Source organism: Mobula birostris, chromosome 1 (assembly GCF_030028105.1).
Source record: "Mobula birostris isolate sMobBir1 chromosome 1, sMobBir1.hap1, whole genome shotgun sequence".
NCBI lineage: Eukaryota > Metazoa > Chordata > Chondrichthyes > Myliobatiformes > Myliobatidae > Mobula > Mobula birostris.
The window spans coordinates 48,981,395-48,995,394 of NC_092370.1; the positions used below are offsets into that span (position 1 = coordinate 48,981,395).

Below are 14,000 nucleotides of genomic sequence, written 5' to 3' on the forward strand. Positions count from 1 at the left end.
TTCTCTTCCCCTCACCTGCCCATCACCTCTTTCTGGTCTTCAGCTTCTTCCCTTTATTCCCTGGTCTACTGTCCTCTCCTATCAGATTCCTTCTTCTCCATCTATCGCCTCTCAGCTTCCTACTTCATTCCCCCCCTCCCTCAACCCCAGCCACCTATTTTCCCCATCGCTGGTCTCACCTCTCACCTGCCACCTGCCACCTTTCATTCCCACCCCTCCCGCACCTTCTTATTCTGGTTCCCGTCCCCTTCCTTTTCAGTCCCGATGAAAGGTATCGGGCAGAAACTTCGACTGCTTATTTCCCTCCATAGATACTGTCTGACTAGCTAAAGTCCTCCATCATTGTGTCATTTCCAGCATCTGCAGACAGTCTTGAAGAAGGCGTTAAACTCCTTTTTCCGAATGTCTCTCATATTTCAAATACAGAGTGAGAAAAGGAAAGCTCTGCAGACAGCAGCAGACAGCCCTTGACGTCAGCAGCTTTTAGGGAATCCCAAAATTGTGTACATAATCCTCTCACAGCATGGCACACCCAGCACTGACAGATTTACAAGTAACTAGACAGAGTCTTTTTGCTCATATGGGAGATTGCAGAACTATTATTAATTGATGGGCTTCTGTTACAATCCACCGGGATGAAGATGTGCGCCAGAGGTTAACTTGGAAAAAGATTACCAGAGGATGTTTCCATTACTTGCCACCCACCTGAAGTCGATACTGTCACACTTGCTCCATGTATATAAGACTGGTGAATGGATGGATCGATACAGAGCGCTGTGCAGGTCACCCAGAACATTTATTGCACGTAATTTAAAAAAGGTATTTGAAGATTCGAGAAGATATTTTATCTGAATTTATTTACCGTCTCAGTATTTTAAAGATAGCTTGGAGGCAATAGCTTGACGTTCAGGTGAGCCTGTGCTTTACTTTTCATTTTTTTCCGAATTCAATATTAATAACATAGGAAGTATTGTATACGGACGATATCCACTCGCTTTAGCCTTCGAATTTAATCCGGTTGTATTTTGAGTTGCTATATTGGTTGAGTTATTTTGACCGATTTGTTAGAACACTATAATGTCTCGTCAAACGTGCATTTCTTTAGATATACACGGTGATTTCATCGAACAAATGCAAACATCCAAAATGTCATTGCAAATTTTCGTCTAAATTCGGCATTGTTTCTGCATCGTTTTCTAACTCCTAAAACCCCCTTCAACTTGCTAAATGAATTCTGTGATGTGTGTGCAAAGTAGATCCGAACTAATGCCTGGATTGCAAGGCGCTGCTTTGGCAATACCTTTCCTAATCCATTTCTATAACGTGACCTAACGAGATATTACGTCTGGAAGGAAATATGTTTTAAGGGAGGGATGGACATGATGTAAAACGGGTTAAAACTCAAGAATGTGGAGACTGAATTGTGCTTGTGACACCTCCACATCCCGTGATGAGCAGCTTTAAATTTGATCTAATGAGCCTTATTTTAAAAAAACGGCCACTTTGCAATAGCGCTCTAGTTGTTGTACACGCGGCTTTAAATCCCCTCGCGAGCAAGACTGGAGCACTTTCTGTCAGCAGTCCATTCGGCAGGATTTAGAAGGCAGGACGGAGTTGCCCTGGTACTTCTGAAAAGAATGTTAATCTTTTATCGACTTTTCCTTTATGTAGAGATGGGCCGACGGAGATGGAACACTTTGCTGGGCATCGCCCTTCTTTTGGTCACTGCGGGTCACTGTGAGGGCAGAGCAGAGACGAGGCAGAAAGCGAAACAATCACCTTTAGACCTCATCTTAAAAGGCGTGGGAGAGAGCAATAACGGGCGGAGGAACACGGTTAAGCGATACGATACTTTCTATGCCCTGGATCAAGACTACAAGAAGTTCACTAAAGAAAAAGCCGTGTTTGTCCCAAGGCTGGAAAAACCAATAGGTAAGGAGAAAGTGAAAGGCTCCTGGGTGCGGATCACCTGCCTCCTAGCATTAAACTGGACACGTTAATCCCGGTTACCATACGCAGATTGACATGTTTAACTCTATCTTTCATGTGAGAATTTAGGACACTCCATGCATAAAACGTTCCGGTTCGAAATCGTCAGGTCGTGTATAATCCTAAATCAGATGATGTTTTTGCCCGGGGAAAATATGCTTCAGTGCTCTTCTAATATATCTCGCAAGAATTCATGAGAAGCAGTTTCCAAACAAATTGATTTATCAAGAGTTAACATATTAAAATATTGTATTACTGTCTATTATTTCACGTTAGTATTTACCGTGTACTGTCTTAAAACAGGTTAAATTCAAATTTTGATTTTATGTTGGCTTAGTGGAAGTAACTGATCTGTTTTGATAAACATGAAAATAACTGAGATGGAAGCTGGCCCTGCTTAGCTCTTGTAACAGTAGGAAACCTTTTCAGGGTCATGTGCTCATCTACCCACAGGACAAATTATTTCATTCGAGTGCACCTCAGATTTCTGGTTGTAAGAGTTGATCTGGGCTGCAGACAAATTGTGGTCTTTGAACACAATTAAAAAATGCAGCAATTACCTTGCTTGAAATAAACCTACCAGGAAGATCTAGATTTCAGGCTTAATAAGTCAACTAACCGTTATTTAGTACAATCTAGTAAACAAAAAACCCTATGGATCCATGTTTAGATAAATAAAGGCTGCCAATAAAGAATTGCAACTTGAAATTACACTAGTGCTACATTTTAAACTTATGGAGAATGACAGCATGGTTTAATGTGGCTTGCACATTCTGATTTACTGAAACTTCTTACCATGCCCTTTTCAATTATCTTCAGAACCAAGCTGGATATCATAAAACTTATTATTTACACGCTTCTTGATTATAAGCTAATACATGATTTTACATCATTTTAGTGTTACTATTTCCTCCTTCCCTTTTATACTGGTTAACATTATAAATCCACTAAGATATGGAATTTGCATTTAGTAGCCACTTTATTATGTACAGGAAGTACCTATAAAGAGGCCACTGTGTGTATTTCTGTATGTTCATTGTCTTCTGCTGCTGTAGCCCATCCACCTCAAGGATTGACATATTGTGTATTCAGAGATGCTCTTCTGCATACCACTGTTGTAAAGCACAGTTTTTTGAGTTATTGTCTCCTTTCTGTCAGCTTGAATCAGTCTGGCCATTCTCCATTGACCCCTCTCATTAAGAAGATGTTTTCACCCACAGAACTCTCACTTACTGAATATTTTTGTCTTTTTGCACCATTCTCTGTAAACTCTAAAGACTGTTGTGTGTGAAAATCCCAGGAGATCAGTAGTTTCGGAGGTACTCCAGCCAATTTGTCTGGCACCAATAATCATTTCCACAGTACAAGTCACTTAGATCACATTTTTTCCTCATTTTGATGTTTGGTCTGAACAGCAACTGAAGCTCTTGACCATGTCCGCATCCTTTTATACTTTGAGTTGCTGGCACGTGATTGACTGATTAGATATATGCATTAATGAGCAGCTGTACAGGTGTTCCTAATAAAGTAGCCACTGAGTGTAATTGGCAATAAACTTACCAAAGAATGTCAGCTTATTTTGATTTTGTCACTAATAGATCCTTTGGACAAACAGGATATTTTAGTACAGATTGTTGTTCATAACATCTCAATGGAAAGGGAATTTAAGTAAATCTTACTGCTGTCAATGGAATATCAATTTACTGAACCTACCAAATTTAAAACACTTGAGAAACTGGGAAAATACCATTTATTCATAGTCATACTATTGATCCCGGGGGAAATTGGTTTTCGTTACAGTTGCACCATAAATAATAAATAGTAATAGAACCATAAATAGTTAAATAGTAATATGTAAATTATGCCAGTAAATTATGAAATAAGTCCAAGGCCAACCTATCGGCTCAGGGTGTCTGACCCTCCAAGGGAGGAGTTGTAAAGTTTGATGGCCACAGGCAGGAATGACTTCCTATGATGCTCTGTGCTGTATCTCGGTGGAATGAGTCTCTGGCTGAATGTACTTCTGTGCCCACCCAGTACATTATGTTGTGGATGGGAGACATTGACCAAGATGGCATGCAACTTAGACAGCATCCTCTTTTCAGACACCATCGTGAGAGAGTCCAGTTCCATCCAGTTTGTCTGCATTAGAACATAGAACAGTACAGCACAGTACAGGCCCTTTGGCCCATAATTTTGTGCTGACCCTTAAACTCTGCCTCCCATATAACCCCCCCAACTTTAAATTTCTCCATATACCTGTCTAGTAAGTCTCTTAAATTTCACTAGTGTATCTGCCTCCACCACTGACTCAATTAATTTGCTTTTCATGTTAAAACCAAGCACAAGTTTTGAAAGAGTCATTCTTCCCATTTCTGCTTCAAGGCAAAAAACAGTTTTCATTCTACACAGATTAAAGAAGTGCCAGCATAATCATACCTCATGTTGTAAGAAGCCAAAGTTTGTTGAAAGCAATTGGTACAGGTTGTTGGACATCCTACTAGCCTCTGATGTGACAAGATTATTTCAAAGATTATGGGCACTTGCTATCCAAGTCCTCAGGAATGAAAATTCCACAGGGATTTATCCGGTGATGGAAGAGTGGCTCACATTCTTGGCTGTCAAGCATCTCCAACATTCCAACAGCATAGTCAAATGCATTGTTGTAGTGAGTCACTGGTGTCTGCAAGAGGATTCATATTCTAATCTGGCCTTTTAAGGGAGAGTTGACCTAGCATTTCTTTGTCACTCACAGTTTTCCTGATCTGAAGAAAATGTAAGCAGTGATAGTCTTAAAAATTAAACGCCAGAAATGAGTAAATTTCCTTCGGGCGTGAGGAAGTTGATCTCTCTGGAACACATTGCCTTTATACAGGATGTTATTTCATTTCAGGTTCTTTGGGTGTCTAAGTCCTTATGAAATGACTTTTCAAAAATGCTTCTTACAGAGCTACTTTGAGGGATATTGAGGCATAATCGTTCAAGTTCTCCTCACCTTTTTCTTATGGGTTGGGCAGGGAGGGAGATCTGTGTGGCAGACCAACAACTTTAAAAGAAATATGTAGAGTCAAATTCTGAATATTTTGGGCTCCTGATAGGGAAATTGCTGGGATCCTGCTCACCCTGCACAAGAATTCAGATCCCAAAAAATATCAACTAAAGAACATGTCCTTTTTGTGGCACACTACTTTTCATAGTTGACAATACAAGAGGGATAAAGATGAATGTTTGGCATGAAATTTGTGATTCATATTTAAATGAAACGTAATGATAGTTTTGGACATAAAAATCCTTGCCATTGTATGAAATGTTTTAGTTCACTAATGGATAAGTTTGCTTACTAAAGATAATTGAGTAACTGTCAAGAAAGACAATATAGTCTGATTTATATAATGTAAGTTTTGCTGATATCTTTGTAGCTGAAAGTATGCCACCTTGGTCTATGTCATCTGGGGACTGGATGATGGAATTTGTGGCAGGATCCAGTTTTGTGTCCCGTTCTTCACAGTGAAAAGGTCTGAACAAGGACTGGGGAACCTTTTTGAATTGGTATATTTTGGTTCTGATGCCACAAGAGGAGTTTGTGCATTGGAGTTGTGTCATTCTCTGGAAACTCAGCCATTTTCTTTCAACTTGTACCAACATAAGCATACAGTACTTCATTGCCTAGTTGCATGTTGAAAAAAAGTCATTTTCCCTGTGAGGTTTTTCTTTACTGTGCTAATCATAATGGTTTTATATAATGATGTTTTCTTCTTCAACATATCAAATTACACACAGTACTCAAAATGATGACTTTAATGACAGCCAGCTTGCAAGTTATGTTTGATAATAATAAATTGCAAACTTGTGACAATAGCGCCCTCTTCCATGTTTTATTTCAACGTCAGCTCACTTTTTCATTGCATGTGTGCTCTAGAAGTGGATAAGTAAAAATAAGATGTCATCAATACTTTAATATATGCAATCACTTTGTATTTTTAATGTGACAAAGAGATAATCCTCGCTCTGTCTTTTTCTGAAATTTATTATTGAAAGCATTTGCAGCTGCTGCTTGAATGGTACCACAGATGTATAAACAACTCACTGAGGCTTTCTGATGATTTCAGAAATCTAGATTTTTGGAATTTTTCATTTATCCCTTATTTTAGACCTTCTACATACACATGATGTTGCATGTATCTGCCTACAAATGCCATAATTATATTCTGGATCATGAGACAACCACGCAGATAGACACAACTTCTCTACAGTAGTTCTTGGGCTGGTAGATTAAACTTAAATAATAATGAAGATGTTTTAGCACATAGTGCTTTTGAGTAAAAATCCTTGCCAATACTTGTCACAGGAAACCACAATTATCCCTTTGGCAATATCAGGCATTCCCTTGCTGAAACTCATTTTCTTTTGGTTGAATTTATTTGCATAGAAAGATCAATAGAGTCGTTCTGATCTTGATTGAACAAATAAACTGTCACCATATTATCAGCTTCTTATCAATCAACCTGTGTTCCTTGCCAAAGTAGTGACATGAGACCTCTTTCGGCCATTGGCTGCATATTTTCTATTTACGGCAAACTACTTAAACTTTTTTTTCAGATATGGCCAACTTCTGAATGAACCTGCTCCAACTATAGAAACAGATCGAGTATAAAATGGCATGATTAAATGCCTATCCTCCATTGATTACATAATTATGGAAGCACAAAGATACTTCAATATTACTTTAATGCAGAAACATTAACAGTTTTATTGTCAAACTTTTGTCTGAACGGAACAGTTTACAGTAAATAGGAAATTAACACATTGTTAAGGAAGAGACTCAAACGCACAGTATGCTAAAACTTCCTTAATTTGTTAATACTTCAATTTAATCTACTTGAAAGGATAGCCCAAGAATTATTGCAGAGAAGTTGTGTCCATCTGCATGGCTATCTCATGATCCAAAATATAACTATGGCATTTGTAGGCAGATACATGTGGCATCATATGCATACATGACTCTATGACTTTATATAGTAATAAGTCTCAATGTAAAGGTGCCTTAAAATGTTTTCAAAGTTTTGATATTTTTATTTGAAATGAAAGTGTACTGTATATCGAAGAAATTATATTTGAATTCTGTAACTCAGATTAAGATAACAAATATTAGCACTGATAAGTAATCTCAATTTTCTTCCTCAGAGGTTGTCCACAGAGACCCCAATGTGAAAGGGAAGTTTTTAAAGCATTTCACAGGTATGAACCATTTTATTTAAGCACGCTCACAGAGCATAATCATGATGTTTTACAATTATAATACATTTACTTGTGACAGGAACATTCTTATTTATCTCATTAGTTACCTCTTTCAATTTATCAAGCAGGACCAATCTCATTCTCATCTGAGTGCAGTAAACAATTTCAGCGTCTCTATTATAACACAAGGGATTGTTCCACACCAGCTTGTAAGTACACTTTATTTGTCCATAATTGATTATTTTTGTAAATATAACACAATAAGGAGAGAATCCTTATGTAGAAAAGTAGATAAATGCTGTTTTGGATTATTGCTGCTGGGCATTGTTCTTCTATGAGTGACTAATCTACAACAGTATATTGTTTACAGATGTCACTGAGTGAAAGTAATTATCTGCACCAAAATGGATAATAATTGTCCTAAGGGATTTTGATTGCTATGATGCCAACTGTTGTTTCCTACTGCATTTACATATATTTGGAAAATATATTTCCTGTTACTTTTCTGGCTACCTATTCCACATGACTGTTTACTCTTCACCATTTTAACCAGCCTGACATTAGGTATACGAGGGGTGATTGATAAGCTGGTGGCCTAATGTAGAAGGAGTCAATTTTAGAAAACCTAGCACATTTATTTTTCAACATAGTCCCCTCCTACGTTTACACACTTAGTCTAGTGGTCATGGAGTATACGGATCCCTTTTTTGTAGAAGTCAGCATCTTGGACCTCCAGAAAGTGGTCCACAGCAGGGGTGACTGATACGTTCGTGGCCTAAGGTAGAAGGAGATGAGTTATTAACTTCAAGCTTTCTGCATAATCACTCAAAGAGCTGAACTGCATGTGCATGTAACGAGAGCTGTATAACTCATCTTCTTCTACCTTAGGCTACGAAAGTATCAATCATCCCAGCTGTGGACCACTTTCTGGAGGTCCAAGACACCGACTTCTACAAGGAAGGGACCCGTAAGCTCCACGACTGCTGGACTAGGTGTATAAATGTAGGAGGGGACTATGTTGAAAAATAAATGTGCTAGGTTTTCTAAAATTGACTCCTTCTACCTTAGGCCACGAACTAATCAATCACCCCTCATATGTATACCAATGAGTCTTACGAAGCCCAATTTTAATGCCAAATGATGTCTGGTTGAAATAATGGGCATATGTAGCATTTTAATTGTATATTCAACTAGGACGGATGACAGTGTGGAAAATCCTAGTTAGAGTAAGTTCTGATTAATAATTATCATTTTAAAAGAAATTGTTTCTAAACATGAAGTCCAGAAACTAGTGTTTGTATATAAAATATTCAATTTCATTTGCAGCTTTTGATCTAAGTGGTTTTGCAGCTTCTTTTGCAACATTCATTTTTGGCGCTAACATTGTGGTGTAGTTATTTTCAAACATTAGTGGCATAAAAGCTATTATTTGAAGTTATTAAGGTATTAAGAAATATTGCTTCCTGCTTTTAATTAGAAACAGTAGACTGAGTCATGCTGGCAGTGGCAGGAACTGCCAATCTTCAACCATTTGTACTAAAGTTAGTCCCAGATTTAGTTGACTTGTTTCATTTCTGTGACTTATTTACTGACAGACACTGATGTATTACGTTGTGGAATTGTCACTCAGACACTGTACCAGGGCAGATTTGTTCAACTCAAAGAGGTTTCTCTAGCTTTGGACTACATAAGGAAAGTATTTTTAAAAGTTATTGTAAAATGATTTATAATTATTTGGAAAAGAACTGTAATCCATTATTTTAATTATATGCATTAGTCCTTATACAAATCAAACATGATAAGCAATGTTCTCATCATTATCACTTGACCTTCTTCTTTTGCCCGTCTCTCATTGTGACACACACTGCATTTAAAGACAAGAATGAAGTAATGGTTCTTGGCCCTACCAAATGTTGTGGCGAGACAGGCATTGCTTAGCTTTCAGTCAGCTTCTGTTGATTCCCGTGGGGCTTCTCAGATTGGGTTGCCAACTTTGCTAGCTCTCATATTTCTGGGAACCTCTAATGTGACCTACCTCTCTTGTGAAACAATTATAACAGCAGATAATATCAGTAAACATCTGAATGGAATCTCTGTAGAGGCAAGTTACACATTCATGGACCCATGGTTCCTAAGACATAAATGTATATCCTATAGTGTTTGAAATTTCTACCCTGTGAAAAAGGTACTAACTGTCTACCCTTTCTATGCCTCTCATAAACTTATAAACTTCCTTCAGGTGTCCCCTTAGCCTCTACAACACCAGAGAAAACAACTGAAGTTTATTGAACCACTCATTAGACCTCATACCCTATAATCCAGGCAGCATCCTGATAATCTCTACTGTACAAGCACCCTTCTCAAATATTCCCCATTCATCCTATAATTGGGGTTATCAGAATTGCATGCAATACTCCAAGTAATCAGAATCAGGATTAATATCACTGGCATATGTCATGAAAACTTGTTATGTGGCAGCAGAACGTTGCAATATATAATAATAAACACCGTGAATTATAGTAAGTGTATATAAAAAGTTGAATTAAATAAATAGTGCAAAAAAAGGGAAAAAAGTAGTGGGGTAGTGTTCATGGGTTCAATGTCCATTCGGAAATCTGATGGCAGAGGGGAAGAAGCTATTCCTGAATCGTTGGGTGTGTGCCTTCAGACTCCTGTACCTCTTCCCTGCATTTTATTTATAATTATTGTGACTACTTGAAGGCTTGGTGAAGAACCAGGTTTTAATCCTGACACTGGCAACTGTCTGTGTAGAGCTCCCAAGTCCTTCCTCCAAATGCACGATCTTCCTCTGAGTTTTCTCATTTCCTCTGGTATCTCAATGATGGACTGATATATTAATTGACAACTGTAAAATAACCTTACAAATGACTAAAATAACCAAAGAGTATTTATTGGCTGTTTGAGAGAAAAAAGTAACTTACAGGGGTGTGGGAGATTGAGAATGAGAATGATAGGAAATGGCATGGACAGATGAATAATCAAATAACTTTCTGCTTTGTTGTAGTGAGTAAGCAGGAAATACCACTAATGGCAACTGTATCCAAAAGGGGATCTGAGTGTTAGCAACTAAGAAAATATTTTCTTCTGGCACCTTCCTTATAATTCTCCAATGTGTGAACTTACAGTCAAAAGGCTTGTCATGACATTTGATTATTCCAAAAAAACTCTGCCATTACTCTGTGTAGGACATGCATTGTAATCAAATGCAGTGCAGGAGAAGCAGTAGCCGACAAGGAGAATTTAAGGTAATCTGTTCCAGTGGTGATAGCTCTGGGATATAGGCTGGCCAGGGCACTGGAAGAACTCTTTTGATTTCCTTTGAAAGAATGCTCTAAAAACATTCATAAGAGATTAACGTAATTTCTCAGCCTGAAGACAAGATAAAATTTGGCAACATCACAGCAAATCTTTAGAGAAAAAAGATCTTTGCAATTGAACATTCTGGTATAAACTGGCTGAGGAATCATGTCGTGCATTTATTATGCCTCCAGGAATTTCTGCCCCTACTAAATTGTGGCAGAGGTTGCGGTCTTCCCATAACAATGTTCTCCCTACCCATTCTCCCTGTAATGTATTCATATGCTACTGTGGATGTTAAGTTTCTAGTTGACTAATCAAATGTTAAATAAATTACATCTGTAAAGTCAGTTTGGTCAAACTGTAAATCAAAGAGATTAAAGTCCTGTTTCACTTATGCTACTCTTATAGAAAGGGCAGCGCAGAACTATCAGGGCTTAAGCAGTTGTATCCCTATTCTCAGGAGTGAGTTTACACAAGTTGAAAATAGTTATTTGAAAAGTAAGTTGACTGTGCAATATAACTTGAACTCTGCTGACACATGCATACTGGGCTGAATGGCTTTGTGTGCTAAAAGTTCAATGATTCTGCTTGATTTGGATTCATCAATTTCTTTGGAGGTGCTATCTTTCATTGTTTTCTGAAGTGACCCATCAAAATGAAGTATCGTAGGGTCTAATGGATTGCCAGGCCTTTCCAGCATCATGGTGAAGAATTGTCCCTCAGCACCTATGTTAAGGGGGACAAGTCACATGATCCCAGACCCCGCTGATCTTGATGGGGATTTGAAGGTTTCAGATTAGGAGACATAAGGGAAATTAAATATTTTAGTTCAGTATCTCCTCTATCCGTTGTGCATTCTTTTAGATGCTGCTGGATATGTTGGGGACAGGTTTTTGGCATAATGGCCCCATTGACCGTGTTTTTGAATTTCAATAAGTGGAGGGCTGACAAGATGGATCGTCATCAGATAGTGTCTGTGGACTGCAGTCTTGACTCAGAATATGCGGCTCATCATCTTTCCAGAACCTTGTTAAAATATTCGATATCAGTGAGTTACTTTAATGGCTAGTAGCTCTGTGGTGAGATACACGTGGCCAAGTGGTTAAGGCATTGGACTAGCGACCTGAAGGTCGTAAGTTCGAGCCCCAGCAGAGGGAACGTGTTGTGTCCTTGAGCAAGGCACTTAATCACACATTGCTCTGCGACGACACTGGTGCCAAGCCGTATGGGTCCTAATGCCCTTCCCTTGAACAACATTGGTGTCGTGGAGAGGGGAGACTTGCAGCATGGGCAACTGCTGGTCTTCCATACAACCTTGACCAGGCCTGCGCCCTGGACAGTGAAGACTTTCCAGGCGCAGATCCATGGTCTCGCAAGACTAACGGATGCCTTTTTAGTAGCTCTGTGATTTGAGTCGTTAAAGTATACATGTGAACAGAATAATTACAGATAATTAATGTAAGAGGACTTGTTCCACTGAAGTTAGGTGAGACGAGAACTAGAGGTCATGGGTTAATGGTGAATGATAAACGTTCAAGGGGAACATGAGTGGGAATTTCTTCACTCAGAGGGTAGTGCAAGTGTGGAGCAAGCTGATGGATCTGGGTTCAATTTCAACATTCAAGAGAAATTTGGATAGCTACATTAATGGGAGGGGTAAGGTTTGTTATGGTCTGGGTGCAGATCAATGAGACTAGGCAGATTAATAGTTTGGCTTGGACTGGATGGGCCAAGACAGCCTATTTCTGTGCGGTATTGTTCTATTACTGTATAACTCCAGATACAATTTAGTATAAACAAATGTTAGGCAAAGTTTATTGAAAGGAAATAAGTTGCATACTGTGCATTTCTGTAAATGGTGCTGAAATACCTAAGATAACAACAAGGAGCATAACTTGGAACAGTGAATAGAGTAGTTTTGTAATCAACAAAGCCAGTGGAATGTTAACCAGGAGCAATATACAACAGAAGAATTTGAGATTATGGTATAGCACATGGTTGTGATCACTGGGATGAGAGGAGGATATTTAAACATTGATAGTAGCAGAGAAGAGAGCCATAAGGATGATTCTATAATGCTATGGATCTGATTTGTAAGAAACATCTGGAGAAATATGGACTTTGATTTAAAAGGAGATGCCAGAGACATGACTTTGCAGAGAATAATTGGAAACTAAAGGAAATAGCATGCACAAAATATTACATAAATTAGGTCTTGAATTTAAAACTTAGCTATTTGACTAGAGTGGTCTGACCAAGGGTCCTGACTATATACTTCAAGTTTGTATTCTGATAGTTCAGAACAAGATGGACCATGGTGTGCCACTGTTGCTCAGTACTTCAATCAGATCAGTTTAGAATTTCAGCACTTTCTTGCTTTTTGGTCAATAGCTGATGTTTCATCCTGGAACTGATCAACAGCATATTTGAGATTAATTTTATTTAGGGTACATTTTGGGGTGGATATGGTAAAAAGAGTTGTGTTTGGTTTGGAATGGCTGTGATTGGGCTGGATTTGTACCAGGTTTTATATCCACATACACCTGTGCCAAAATTATTTTCAGACTGAATAATGGAGGTATGAATCTTGGAAAAAAATACTGGTATCCTTTGGGTAGGCATAATAGGGAAGGGATCTGGAGGTACAGTTCAATTCAGTATCTCTCTGTACAGATTACTTTAATTGGTTAAATAGCTTTGCTCAGAAAATCTACTTTGTTATCATACAAATGGGAGACTAATGTTTGTTGTGGGAAATTGCTTTGGGACAATAATCAAGAAAAATAATTTTCTTTATAAGAAAATTGAATAAATAATTGAAAACTAGGATAGATTTGTTAACAAGTGAGAGAAAATCTGCAGGTGCAGGAATCTTCAGCATTTTGTGTGTGTTGCTTGGATTTATTAAATTGTGTTTAATTTAATACAATTCTTTTGATGAAGTAAGTTGGAGGATTAGGAAGAAGAGTGGTACAGTTGTAGCTTTCAAACAAATACTTGACAAAATACTTCTTGCTAGCAAAATTAAAGTCCATGGAATTAAATTAAAAATGCTAGCTTGGATATGAAATTAGTCAAACACAAAAAGCAGAGACCTTTGGTGAGTAATTGCTTTTCAGATGTGGGAAGTATGTGCTAGTCTTCCTGAGGATCTATATTAGATCTTCTTTTGAATGTAGAGCTATAGTTGGCATCTGTCTATCACGGAGAACAATGGGTGATGATGGTCATCATCACAAGCCCAAGCGGAAGGTATGGAGATCCTGAGGTGCCCAGCCATCGAGATCCCCCTCTCGGCTTCACCAGTGTAGTGCAAAGGAAAGCTTATGAAGCGATACGTTTGGCCCAGCTTGGCTGCAGGAGCTGCCAGAAGGATGTTCAATGGAGTCCAACACTTTAGGGGCTCCTCTCCATATTTGCTGACTGAGTTTACTCCAGTAGCTTTTGTTTCT

The 14,000-nt window shown here is 38.4% G+C and overlaps 1 protein-coding gene across 2 annotated transcripts in view; it reads left to right on the forward strand.

Moving 5' to 3' along the window:
• The first annotated feature begins 1,556 nt into the window (after positions 1-1,556).
• Positions 1,557-14,000, forward strand: part of alkal1 (ALK and LTK ligand 1) — a 47,063-nt gene continuing 34,619 nt past the window's right edge. Inside the window, exons 1-3 of one of the 2 annotated variants that reach the window (XM_072258315.1) lie at positions 1,557-1,932; positions 7,174-7,227; positions 7,353-7,436. In XM_072258315.1, coding sequence (XP_072114416.1) covers positions 1,638-1,932; positions 7,174-7,227; positions 7,353-7,436 — 433 coding nt within the window. In that variant the 5' untranslated portion in view covers positions 1,557-1,637. The remainder of the gene's footprint in view (positions 1,933-7,173; positions 7,228-7,352; positions 7,437-14,000) is intronic. The other variant, XM_072258403.1, reaches the window with a different exon arrangement.